General features: G+C 44.5%; 1 protein-coding gene across 16 annotated transcripts in view; it reads right to left on the reverse strand.

The window, feature by feature from the left end:
- Positions 1-12,835, reverse strand: part of SULF1 (sulfatase 1) — a 175,509-nt gene that overhangs the window by 20,338 nt on the left and 142,336 nt on the right. For 15 of the 16 annotated variants that reach the window (XM_077876650.1, XM_077876644.1, XM_077876647.1 and 12 more), the window contains 6 exons: positions 9,049-9,271; positions 5,748-5,994; positions 4,048-4,144; positions 3,453-3,547; positions 2,814-2,879; positions 1,772-1,944 (listed from right to left, as the gene is read on the reverse strand). In XM_077876650.1, the coding sequence (XP_077732776.1) occupies positions 1,772-1,944; positions 2,814-2,879; positions 3,453-3,547; positions 4,048-4,144; positions 5,748-5,994; positions 9,049-9,271 (901 nt within the window). The remainder of the gene's footprint in view (positions 1-1,771; positions 1,945-2,813; positions 2,880-3,452; positions 3,548-4,047; positions 4,145-5,747; positions 5,995-9,048; positions 9,272-12,835) is intronic. The other variant, XM_077876654.1, reaches the window with a different exon arrangement.

Below are 12,835 nucleotides of genomic sequence, written 5' to 3' on the forward strand. Positions count from 1 at the left end.
TTAAATGCTATGAGTTTAAGAGTTCACTTGGCCTCAGTGTGGCTGGAAATGAAAATGCAAGCTTGGATACTGAAATCAAAAAGCATCCAAATGGAAAGATAAAACAAAGATTTTGGGATATAGGCCTGAAACCCCCTGAGAATGGTCTTGGGTTCCTGGAGTCTCTAAATTCCACTTTGAGAGACTCTGACCCAGGTGGTCTCCTGGGTTCTTCTCAATGAGAAGATCTGAGGTTTTAGCTACTCTCTGGGATGGTGAGCCTTCAATCAGTTGTTGTGCCACAAGAATTAAGGGCATTATTTCTAGAAGGCCTCAGTGAATACTGTGCATAGGCCACCAAAGCACATATAAGTATGAATTTTAAAAGTGCACAATTGTTGGGACCTCTGGGTGGCTCACTGGTTAAGCGTCTGACTCTTGATTCTGTCTCCGGTCATGATCTCAGGGTTGTGAGATCGAGTCCCGCATTGGACTCCAAGCTGGACATGGAGCCTGCTTAAGGTTCTCTCTCTCCCTCTCCCTCTGCCCCTCCTCCCTGGTTTACATGTGCTTTGTTTCTCTCTTAAAAAAACAAAACAAAACAAAAAACCCCACATAATTATTATTACATATCATCAGCAATTCCACGTAAAACCACCAATTATGTAGAATCCCTATTCTTCTGTGAGCATGATGCTAGGTACCAAAGGGGACTGAGAATTAGTAGGATATGGCCCCTGCATTAGAGGGGTTTTCATTTCCTTTTATTATACTTACAGAATTACATGAAATGAAGTAGAAACAAAATCTATTCGAGGCAAAATTGTTCGTCCATTTATTTAGTTATAGATAGAACTAAAGCCAGTCTTACTGGGTAGGAACTCTGCCAAGAGCTGGTTACTGCGTGAAATGACATCATCAGCAGAAACATCCAGGGTGAGCTTGGCATTTGCAAATGAAATATGAAAACAAATCTTTAAAGAAAAAGTTAATTTTTGGCAAAATCATTCTAGTTACCAGTGTAGAAAATAATACGATGCTCTCCTCTTAAATCATTCTAGGTTCCTGGTTTTACACTGCTGAAGCCCTAGTCTTAGTAACTGTGGCGTTAGTTGGTGGCTCTCTGCATGGCGGTGGACAGTGGCATCTAAAAGGAGTAACTCAGATGAGATGATAGGCGCTAACTGAACTTACCGTGGTCATCACGTCACAATACACAGAAGTCAGGTCATTATGCCATACACTTTAAAGTTATGCAGTTCTGTGTCAATTGTATCTCAATAAAACTGGAAAAAAATTTTAAATGATTTTATGGGACAGCCCGGGTGGCTCAGCAGTTTAGTGCCACCTTCATCCCAGGGCGTGATCCTGGAGACCCAGGATCGAGTCCAACATCAGGCTCCCTGCATGGAGCCTGCTTTTCCCTCTGCCTGTGTCTCTGCCTCTTTCTCTCTCTGTGTCTCTCATGAATAAATAAATAAAATCTTTAAAAATATATAAAATAAAATAATTTTATGGATGTATTTATGTATGTGTGTGTTTATTTAGAGAGCACGAGTCATGGAGGGACAGACGCGGGAGGGAGAGAGGGAGAATCTCCAGCAGACTTTGCACTGAGCATGGAACTCAATGAGTGGCTCCATCTCAACGACTCTGAGATCATGACCTGAGCTGCAACCAACAGTCAATGCTTAACCAACTAAGCCAACTAGGTGCCCCCAAACTGGGAAAACTATTTCTAAACCTCCCCCCAACAAAAAAAAACCCCAAACCAGAAGCACACAGTACGTACAGTTCCAGAATGGGGCCGTCTGCCAGTGGTTGTTGTCGTGTGTGAAGCAGGTGAGGCCAGGAAGGCTACATTCCTCCCCCTTCCTCTGGCGTTTCTTTTCCTTCCTCTCCTTCTTCCTCCTACGGTTCTCCTTGAAAAGCTGCAGTTTGCTGTCTACTTCTTGAGCAGCTTCCCTATTCCAACAGAAGGGGTGTGTTAATGATCAGAAAGCCGTTTCCCAATTAAAAATATTATTGTTGCTATGAATCTCACACAAAATATGCAGATACACAGTAACAGAGGACTTGTTTTCCACAGAGGGCCTCGCACTATAATTGGCAAAAGTGAAGACAAACTCATTAAGTGACAACTCTCTTAGAATTTTACCGAGCCTGGAAGGATCAACGTTTTCTTCCTTATTTACATGTAAACACCGGTGGAAATAAATGTCGAGGTGAATCCATGGATCCCGCTAGCCACAGCATTTGGACATGTGGCTTAACTCCCTGGGACTTAGTACTCACCAGCCAGAAAGTCAATGGTTAGTGGGATTACATGACTTGGAAAGAATTCCTTTTTGTTACTATTTTGTTTTATTCCATAAAGGGCTCAACTTTCGCTGAGGCTCAATACTAAATCCCTTCACATGCAAATTTTAACTATTATTTTAAAGATATGTATATTTCTTCCAGCTTTCAGAATTCAGCATGATTGCAGACTATTCTATGGACACACCAACCTAATCACCATGGTCCCTTTTCCCAATCGCTGTCCACAGTGCATAGAATAAAATCCAGTTACCATCCCATACATCGGCAGAGAACACATATAGAATTAGAGCAGATCTCCTCATGGCTCCCCCTAAAGGATTCCAAAAGCATCCCCGTGGTCTCTTGGCAAGATAGGGCTTTGTTGCCAACTTCTGGAGCTCTGTGCCTTCCTGGCTAGATCTGCTTGCTTGGAAGCAGCACCACTTGGAACACAGGGGTCCCTGCTGCCTTTTAGAAGTGCCCAGGGGACAGTCCTCCACTCCCAGCGAAAGTGGAAAAACAGACTCACTTACTTGAATGGGTGGAGATGGCTCTTCACCTTCTCTTGCTTTTTTACACCTTTCTCTTTATTATAATAGCTACGGGCAAGAAGATTGAAAAGGGAGTCTTCATAGTCTCACATTTAATCAGACAGTTTTTATTTTATTTTATTTTATTTTATTTTATTTTATTTTATTATTTTATTTTATTTATTTTATCTTATTTTATTTTAAAAAAGATTTTATTTATTTATTTGAGAGGCAGAGAGATAGCAAGGAAGAGCAGAGCAGGAGGGAGGGGCAGAGAGAGGAGCAGACTCCCTGCTGCCCAGGGAGCCAGGCCTGGGGCTCGATCCCAGGACTCTGAGATCATGACGTGAGCCAAAGGCAGATGCTTCACCAACCGAGCCACCCCTGGCAAACCGACAATTCATTTTACAAACAGGAAGCAGAACAGAAGGAAAGTAGTTACTTTGTTGTAACTGTCTTAGCTTAATGGGGCTTTTTAACCTTCGGCTTAGGTTTATGACATATTTCTTTTCAGTATATGATAATAAATTCAATTTACTAAGCTTTCTATTGGTAGAAGAGACAAACAAGCCCAGTGCTTGTCACCGGAGCTTGTGGAAACATGAGTTTGGAAACAAGGGGGTGAAGTGGCCACCCACTCACCTCTGTTTACTACAGGCACACTCCTCTGGCTTTCTCCTCTTTAGGTGTCCTCTCACTTCTCTTAAATTCTTAATTTTGTCTTGCAAAGCTTCAATCTGGAAGACACATGCATGAACAATTACATTTGAAGATCAGGATTTTCTTTTTTTTTTTTTTTTTTAGATCAGGATTTTCTATGCTGAGTGCCTCTCTTTTCACCTTGCTTTCTATATTCCATAATTCCAGCTCTTCCACTGAGATGATAATTAACTTGGAAACAAAGTGGACACAGAATATGTCTATCTCGACATTCCTGCTGATGTGCTGTAGATAAACACGAACAGATGCTTCACTTACGACTGGATCATTTCCTCACGGAAATTTCAACAGGTCATCGAGCCAATCCCTGCTATTTTCTCACACCCTATTTTGTTTTCAGGCAGGAAAATCACTACATCACCGGGGAAAGATAAAACCTTGCTACGCTATGTTTCATGTAATTGTGATTGTAAAAAACAATGATGTGTATACGCAGTGAACCCCACCAGTCTCCATGGGGCTGGGAGCCGAGTTTGCATCCGGAATGCACCCTTCCAATCACATGGCTGTGGCTAACCTCTTTATCAATGTACGCCTTGTGGTCCTTCCAGGCTCTCGCTGATTGATACAGTTCTCTCTCACAATGGATTGTATCATTCGGAAGAATAAAGCACCTGCAAAAACAAACCAACCCAAAACATTAGAGATAGGTTTATATGCTAATATTTACTAATATTTTTTTAAAAAATCCATTAGAGATAGCAGAAGGAACAGAATTATCTTCTAAACTCTTAATTTGGATGCAAGCAGCATGTTGGAGCTGAGCCACAGACAAGGATACATGGGAATGTCTCCTGGCCACCAGTGTGGGGAAAGGATGGTATCAGAGAGGAACCATTCCTAAGATCCCCTTTCACAGCAATATTGAGTATTCACATCCCCAAGAACAGCCACCACCAGACAGCCCCAGTTTTGAAGGCCTCGTCAAATACCATAGGAAAAATTGAGGTTTTCACAGTTAAAATGGAAGTAAGTTGATTAAAGAAATGCAAAGTCAGAAAGGGGTTATTTATCCTATTCATTTTGTTACAAAGAGCCTGCCTGGAGTATCTCATTAGGTGTGCAGCAAAGAAACAGTCCCAGGGACAGAGAAAATTTGGGAAAGGGGGTCAATCAATACTGAAAGAGAAACAAATCCCGGTCTAAATCTCCTAGCCTATAACTACAGTTGACCTTGGAACAATACAGGCTGGAATTCCACGGGTTCGCTTATACGCGGATTTGTTGTTTTTTTGATAAACACAGTCCAGTACTAGAAACATATGTTGTCTTCCTTATGATTTTCATAATAACATTCTTTTCTCTAACTTACTTTATCGTAAGAATACAGTATATGATACATATAATCAACTGTTTATGTTATCGCTAAGGCTTCTGGTCAGCAGTAGGGCCACCAGTAGTAAAGTTTCTGGGGAGTCAAAAGGTACATGTGGTTTTTCAACTGTGGGGGTGGGGGGAGTGTCCCCAATGCCCTCAGCCCCCCACACCTTGATCAAAGTCAATGATACAGGCATCTGAAGACCGATTCCAAAGATAAAAATCCTGGCAGAGCTCATGATAGCAGGCCCCCCACCAAAGTCATAGAATGGGAGAGGGTGGAAAAGAGACTTTGCTAATAAATTCAGAGAGAAAATTTTTCTCTATCAATAGAACAACTGGATTTCGGAAGGAAGTGGAGAACCGGAGTCATCCATTACAGCTGTGGGATGATCGCCTCCTTCCCCGTCCCCGTGACTCCCGAGGCCCACCATGCTTTCTGGGATCTGACCAGTTTAGTAGATGTTTCTGCACCTTATGTCCATTTGCAACACATCCCACCTCTCTGGAAGCCTCTCCAGGACCTGCAGTCCCCCCTTGGGCTGTATTTCATTTCTGAGGCTGGGAGTGCACAAGTGCTCTGAGCCTCTACCAGTGCCGGTGATGGTTTCCATCTGCTCCCTAGACTCCCACGAAGGTAACTCTTCAAAGGCAGAACTGCGTGCCTGCTAAGTTGTGACAGAACCACTCTGGCTAAACTCCCAGGGACCAGCTTCATGTGAAACTGAACCCAAAGCGTGTCCCCTTGGCTTCTTTACACCCCAGGGGTTACACAGGCCAGCCTCCGGACCCTGTAGGGCCGAGGGCTATCACTTTTTATAAAGAAGCAAAATAGTGGTAATGGGGGGGGGGGGTGATGACTCTGAACTCAGCCCCCGCGAACAGCTAAAGCCTTCCTACTTGTGCGTCACTCTGACGGTGGTGGGCAAGCCCAGGGCGTTGTCTCTGTCGGCCAGCATCGCGTCCCTGTCGCCGGGAGCCTGGTGACCTCCGGGCCCCCTGTGGCCTTCATCGTGGCGCTTGACGATGTTTCTCGGTCGCAACACTTGCAATTCTTCTTCTTCCAGGTTTATGTCATATATTTCACCTTCGAATTCGACCGACAAGGAACGTGTTTGCCGAGTATGGACAAATCTGGGCTTGTACTCTGGAAATAAGGGGAGACACATTATTAATGTGGACACCTGGGTGTAGTTTAGGAGGGATGAAAAGCACCGCCTGGCTCCGTGAGCATTCTGGGAAGGGGCAAGCAGTTTATATGGCATTGGTGAGGGGCGTCGGGGTGCTGTGGCAGCCCACTGGGATTCAGGTCAGGAGGGCTGGGCTCCTGTCTGGGCCTGGGTGCTGCAGGGCACTGTGGTGGGAGGCATGCTCCTCTGAGGCTCAGCCTTTCATCCCTCTGAGGCTCAGCCTCACATCCAGATGTGAGGGGGCACATCTGGGGGACCCCTAAGTTCCTTTCTATTCACAGCAGGCTGTGAACTTCCACACTGCCTTCTCAACGTGAACTGCTAAGGCAGTTTGTTTGGATAAAACTATGCTCCCAATTATGATATTAATCACAATACTGACTCACTGATGGGGCTTTTGCTATGTATTATTATTCACCTCATACTTATCTTTAATCCACAATCTTAGAAGACCTGTATTATTATAATCAATCCTTACATTAAAAAACTTATTAGATTATCAGAACAGGCTCATAACTTTGGTGTTATGATTCTGTTTTTTCTTTAAAGATTTTTTTTAGATTTATTTATTTATTTATAAATAGAGAGAGGTAGAGACACAGGCAGAGGGAGAAGCAGGCTCCATGCAGGGAGCCCGATGTGGGACTAGATCCCAGGTCCCCAGGATCACGCCCTGAGCTGAAGGCAGATGCTCAACCACTGAGCCACCCAGGTGCCCCTGGTGTTATGATTTTTAAGAATGGGAAAACTGAAGCTCTGAAGGCTACCTACATTTTCCAAGTTTATGTACCCAATGGCTGTGGGAACCAGGATTCTAATCTACCAGATTCTAAAGGCTACAGTCTTTCTACAACATTGGGCTGCTTTTTTCAAAAGGGTAAATGCTCTCAGCACCTTCCATTTGTACCAAAAACAGAGAAAAAATAAATTTTGCAAATGCTTTTATTAGTCAACTGACTTTTAATACCTAGCAGATGGAATGTAATGCCAGGGGGAGGCCAGCATGCTTTCTGTCAAGTCTCATAGTGTGTTAAGACAAGAGCTTTAATGTGCAAACCTTGGCTCCTTCTCAGATGCCCTTTGGCTCCGAGGGGGCATTCTCACATGGAACTTCTCTCTCCAGCCTGCTGCTGAAATAGGAAGAAGGAGAGCACACAGGCCATTGCATCAAAATTGATGCTCCCACAGGACCCTGCTGTGATGGCAGTTTCCAGAGGAGGAAACGCCTCTGTACAGTCAGCAGGTCACTGTGCGTGCTCACGAGCAACTCCTGCCCTCAAATATGTGAGACTCCATGTGGTTTGAAAGAGTGGCCCCAGACCTCTCCAGTCTGTGCTCAACATTGAACAACACAGTGTTTAGGGTCACTGCGGTGGAGACACATCTAACCTCCCCAGAGAGAAGAGGCGGCCCCTTCCTTGGAGGAATTGGAGTCCAACATTGGTAATCAGCTTCCATTAAGGGACAATGTCAGGAATCTGTCTCTTTTTGGATTGCCATGTGCTATCTTTTTTTTTTTTAAAGATTTTATTTATTTATTCATTAGAGAGAGAGCGAGGCAGAGACACAGGCAGAGGGAGAAGCAGGCTCCATGCAGGAGCCTGATGTGGGACTTGATCCCGGGTCCCCAGGATCACACCCCGGGCCAAAAGCAGCACTAAACCGCTGAGCCACCCAGGCTGCCCTCCATGTGCTATCTTTGCCTGAATTATTAAACCTGGCATTTTATCTCAGGGAGGAAAAAAAAATTTCCCAAATCAATCATTGCAGCCTTTGGGTTATGGATTCCTTTAGGAGTGGGTTGAATGTTATGGATATCCAGAAAAATGTGCACATACACACAGAATAGACTTAGAATTTTGGCTTAAATGGTAGAAGGCTCACGATCCCCTAAAGTCCATCTGTGGAGTCCAGAAGAATAAAGCCAGTGCTGAGAGCTCCTATTGTTCCTAGTGATTGATTTCCTAATTTACAAGGTGGGGGGGCACCTGGCTGGCTTCGTCGGTACGAGCATGGGACTCTTGATCTGGAGGTCGTGAGTTCAAGCCCCATGTTGTGTGTACAGCTTACTTCAAAAACAAAAGCAAAGTCTACCCAATTCAGAATGCAGCAAATATCTTACTTCCAAACCAATATAGAAAAGAACGGCCCCAGAAATGAGTCACTTTTCCCATGCTGTCACTAGATGGCGCCAGACTCATTCTTTTATGGAACGTGCCAGCCTGGGTTTTCACATCTGTATAATCGCAGGAATTTTATATAGCGCAGGATAGGATATAGGATATAGGATTTTATAAAGAAAATATTAGGCAGCGCTTTTCGTACTGCATTTGACTGGTTGCACCCTGCCAGTCAACAAGAGGAATTAAAAAAAAAGGATTGTCTAATAACAGACGTACCTTTAAGAAATATTTATACTTTTCTTATTAGAGGCATAAGCCACGATACCTCGGATTTTTATTTTGTTCCTTTTTTTTTTTTTTTTTTAAGCAGCTCAAGGGTGACAAATCAGGACATTAGCATTGATGTCAAAGAAAGCTGACCTGAATTACACCTTCTGCCCCTCACCACACCTTTTACCTCTTTCATGTGCGTGGATATTTTGTGTGTGGCGCTTTTACGGAACATATTCTATGCATATTCTATGCTCAAGTTAAAATGTGCACAAACCCGAAATTTCAAATGAGCTTTGATCTTTTAAACATAACAGTTATTTGCTTTTCGCTGCAAAAGTATGCATTGGGAAGACCTAAATCGTAGGGCATCCCTGGGTGGCTCAACGGTTTAGCACCTCCCTTCGGTCCAGGACTTGACCCTGGAGACCCGGGATCGAGTCCCACTTCGGGCTCCCTGCATGGAGCTTGCTTCTCCCTCTGCCTGTGTCTCTGCCTCTCTCTCTCTCTCTGTGTCTCTCAAAATCTTAAAAAAAAAAAAAAAAAAAAGACCTAAACGTAGAAGGATCAAGCCTTTGGTCTCCCTCTTGCCCATTTGCAAAGGCCCCTGGAGCTTACTGGGAGTCCCCTGGTTTCGCAGGAACTGCCTCTGACCCTTCCTCTGGCCCCTGCCGGCACGATAGCCAGGCTCCCCGCAACTGCAGTCCTTGTCCTTGTCCTTGTCGTGGAAGCCGCGGGGGTAGAGGTTCCGGGCGCTGGGGCGGACTGTGAGCAGGTCGCTGGATCCCTTACACTTGTGAATCCGAAGCTTGCCAGACGTGTCCTCAATGCACTGCCACTTCTGCAAAAGCCAATGTGAAAGCCGTTTACCCACCAGGGCCAGGTGTTTCTCAGGAAGGGCTGCTGCATTAGGTTAGGTTTGGGGAGCCCGGGAAGAAGGCATCTTTTGGCTGCCCCTGCACGACGTGTCCCCCCACCCCTCCCCAGGTTCTCTTAGCTCCCTCTTTCACCGTGGGCCAGTACAGATGACAGGGGGACCACTGGAAACCAGAACCACCTCAATGACACCAGAGCCAAAAATTGATACATAAATCCTCAGGATCCAGACTAAACAGTCTTGAAGGAAACATGTAAAAAGCCCTTAATTCGCCAAGCCACGGGGCACAGCTGTCAGGGGGGCTGTTTTCACCAGACCCCTCTTTCTCTGGAAAGGCAGGCACACTTGGCTGCTTTGTTCTCTGCCCCCCCCACCCCCGGGTCTGCCTGTGGCCCAGAGGGGCCCCCAGGGAAGGAGACGAGTTTGATCAGAGTGTAGTCACAGCGGCCTCTCTGGGCCCCTTCCAATCCTTCCACACATACTGCAGCACCCCCCCCCCCCCCAGCCGCGAGCAGGTCCTCTCGTCTTCCCGAGGGGTGCCCACGGGGCAGCTGGGCCTGGGCTCCCCAAGCCTGCTGCTGACACTGCAGGCCCAATTCTAGATCAATACGATGCAGCACCGGGCCTCTTAAATATCAAGCTGTCTGAAATAAGAGCACTTCACCTTGGGGGCAGTTCATGGGGTCTCCCTACCTTCCTTAAAGACTTAATAAAGGTCCTTTGGCTTTTTGTTTTCCCCTGGCTCCCTCCCTAAACTGGTAGTTTGGGAAGAATACGGACCTTGATTTGAAATTGCCCATGGTCACGACACACTATCATGTCCTGTTACCAGACTTTTGTCTTTTGTTTTCCTTCCGTATAGGGGTATCGCCTGTATACAACTACTGATACTTTTCTGTAAGAGGACACATTTCTAAACAGCAGTCAAAGCAACAGTACCTGTAAAATTATGTTTTTGGTGGGCCAGTTACAGGTTTTCAATAGATAAAAAATTACCAAATAAAGGATGGTTTTTCCTGCACCACATAGAATCATCTCACCATTCCCTCCCCGCCCCTTTGCTGGACCTGTACCATATTTTGGGTTACATTTTCATTTCAAAGTGACCTAATGCAAGGTATAGTTTAGTCAAGGGTCTCAGATGTCTTGGTCAGCAGACGAACAACACTTGTGTACAAAATGGGGTGCAACTATTCACAGTGGACTGAGCTGCAGAGTCTTGGCTTGTTTTCTTACTGGAGCCCTACGCCCTCAATAAGTGTTGAATTATCAGAGCTGCCTTTGCACCCCTATCATACGGTTCTCAAATCCCAGGTTTATAGGGCTTGTTCTATGATCTTGTTTCAGCTCCCAAAGCCCCCTTCAGCTCTTGATGCTATGGACTTTGGTTATCACGAACCACGTCAGGTTACAATCTTCTTTTGTGTCTTGACCAGCATATCTTGAATGTCCATCATCTCCATCCAGAGAAGCAGGCTCAAGAGACAAGGTAAGTAACTATTTGCAAAGCCATGACAAGGCAACATAAACAAGAACAGTCGAGGACTAACTAAGTTATAGATGATTTAACTGAAAAAAAAAAAAAAAAGTCAACTTGATTAGGCTCCGGAGAGTTCTGTGAGCTCGGTGGTTCTTACACATGGCTGGGCACTAGGAGTTTCAAATGCTCTCCTGGTGATTCTAATGCACAGTTGGGGTTAAAGACAACTGCTTTTGATTTGCAGCTGGTTACTGGACTTTTCTGCAGCTGGAACCCATGGCAGAGGCAAAAGAGATCTATTTAAGTCTAAGTAGCTCGGATGGATGAGTCTTTGAGAGGGATGTATGCATGCTGCAGAGTGGGTATGCAAAGGAAGCTGTGTTTAGAAATGTACTGACGTCATCAGGTCAGAAAATGACTCAAGCTGAAAAGATGAACACTACCAGCTTGTCTATACCGGCAGGACTATGTGCTCTCTGTAAGGGTAACTAGTTTTCCTTACTTTCCCTCCACAGTTAGCGGACAAGTGAAAGAACTTGGTCTTTCTAAAGGCTTAGCAGGAAGCTATGTATGGCCTGTTCCATGGTTCTGCCATTCAACGTGGAGACCAGTGGTTTTCAAGCCTGGGTTTGTAGCACTTCCAGACATGTCCAATCAGCTTGAGGAGGTGCCATGAAATTCTCAGAAAAAGTTCTCAGAAAAGGATATACAACTCCATTAAGAAATAACAAGTTATTTCTATAAGCCACCCAGAAATTTTGCTGATGAGAGGTGTCAGTGAAATAATCCATAGCCTTTCATAGCTCCAAAAAATTTGAGCATCGGTAGTGCTTGAGTGTCATTCTAGATCTGTATTTGTCCTAAATCCAAAAGGTTTAAGACTTGTCCCTCTCTCTGGGTAATCTCTAACTCAAGCATTCAAAAACAAAGAGTTCACTACTTCATGCCTATAATAGCAAAAGAAGTGGTCAGTGCGTCCACAATTCACAGCCTAGTAGCAGCTTAAGAAGTACTCTAGTTTCTACCAGATGGAAAAATATGGTTAACTATATTCTTGAAAAATAATGGCCCTGTGTCTTTTGTGGCTCGAATTTATATCAATTTTGGTACAAACACTAATTTTTAAAACACCTAACTACAGTGAAAACCTTTCTTAGTCTTACAACCACAATGCATTAAAAAAATTCTGCCTTTTTTTTTTTTTGGCCTGGAAGAGCTGAGGGTATAGGTAGATTCCTCGAGAATAGAAAGTGTAGGCAGCATTTTAAATGATTTGGTCTATTTGGAATCCAACTTGCGTTTTCCCATTGGCCAAATTTCTCACTAACTTCCTATAGGGTAGAGATGAAGGGAAGGGGTGTTTCTTTCCTAAAGAGATGAATTTAACCAAATGTAAGACCCTCCTGGGCACTGATAATGTACCTCACAAATCCAATATGCATACATATATGAATGCATATGTACCCACATGCACATGCCCACAGGTACTAGATGTATACATACACCTATACACATTGTCGAATAAAACAAGAGCCACTAAGAAAAATGCCAACTATTTTCTATACCGTGGACTCTTTGAACAAGCTGTAGACCCTATTAGAGTAACTGGCAAGCAGCTTTGAAAATCATCTTAGTGGTAAGCATACTAGGAATTTTAATGAAATGTAATTACCACACATTTGCCGCAGTCATTTGGGTGCTCGATATCTTGACAATTTTTATGGTTGAGCAATAAAACCTTGAAATCACTGCACCTACAATGGTCACCTTACTTAGCTTATGGAGGGGAGTGAGGGAAGAGAGCTTTCAGGGCATTGCTCTGAAACTCATGTCACAAGCCACTTAAGTGCTCAGAATCAAGAGAGGGGATGACTTGGGTTTGCAGAAGAGCTTCCACAATCAGCTGGAAGCAGGGACTCAGGTGAGGCACCTGCTAACAGGACACGTGGTCAGCCTCAGAGACGAACTTTGTTACACATGTGCCCTTGTGGAGATGCACATATCGTGCTGTTTCCGTTGCCTACTCTCTTGAAGTGTACTAGTCAATC

This window comes from Canis aureus, chromosome 28 (assembly GCF_053574225.1).
Source record: "Canis aureus isolate CA01 chromosome 28, VMU_Caureus_v.1.0, whole genome shotgun sequence".
Taxonomy (NCBI): domain Eukaryota; kingdom Metazoa; phylum Chordata; class Mammalia; order Carnivora; family Canidae; genus Canis; species Canis aureus.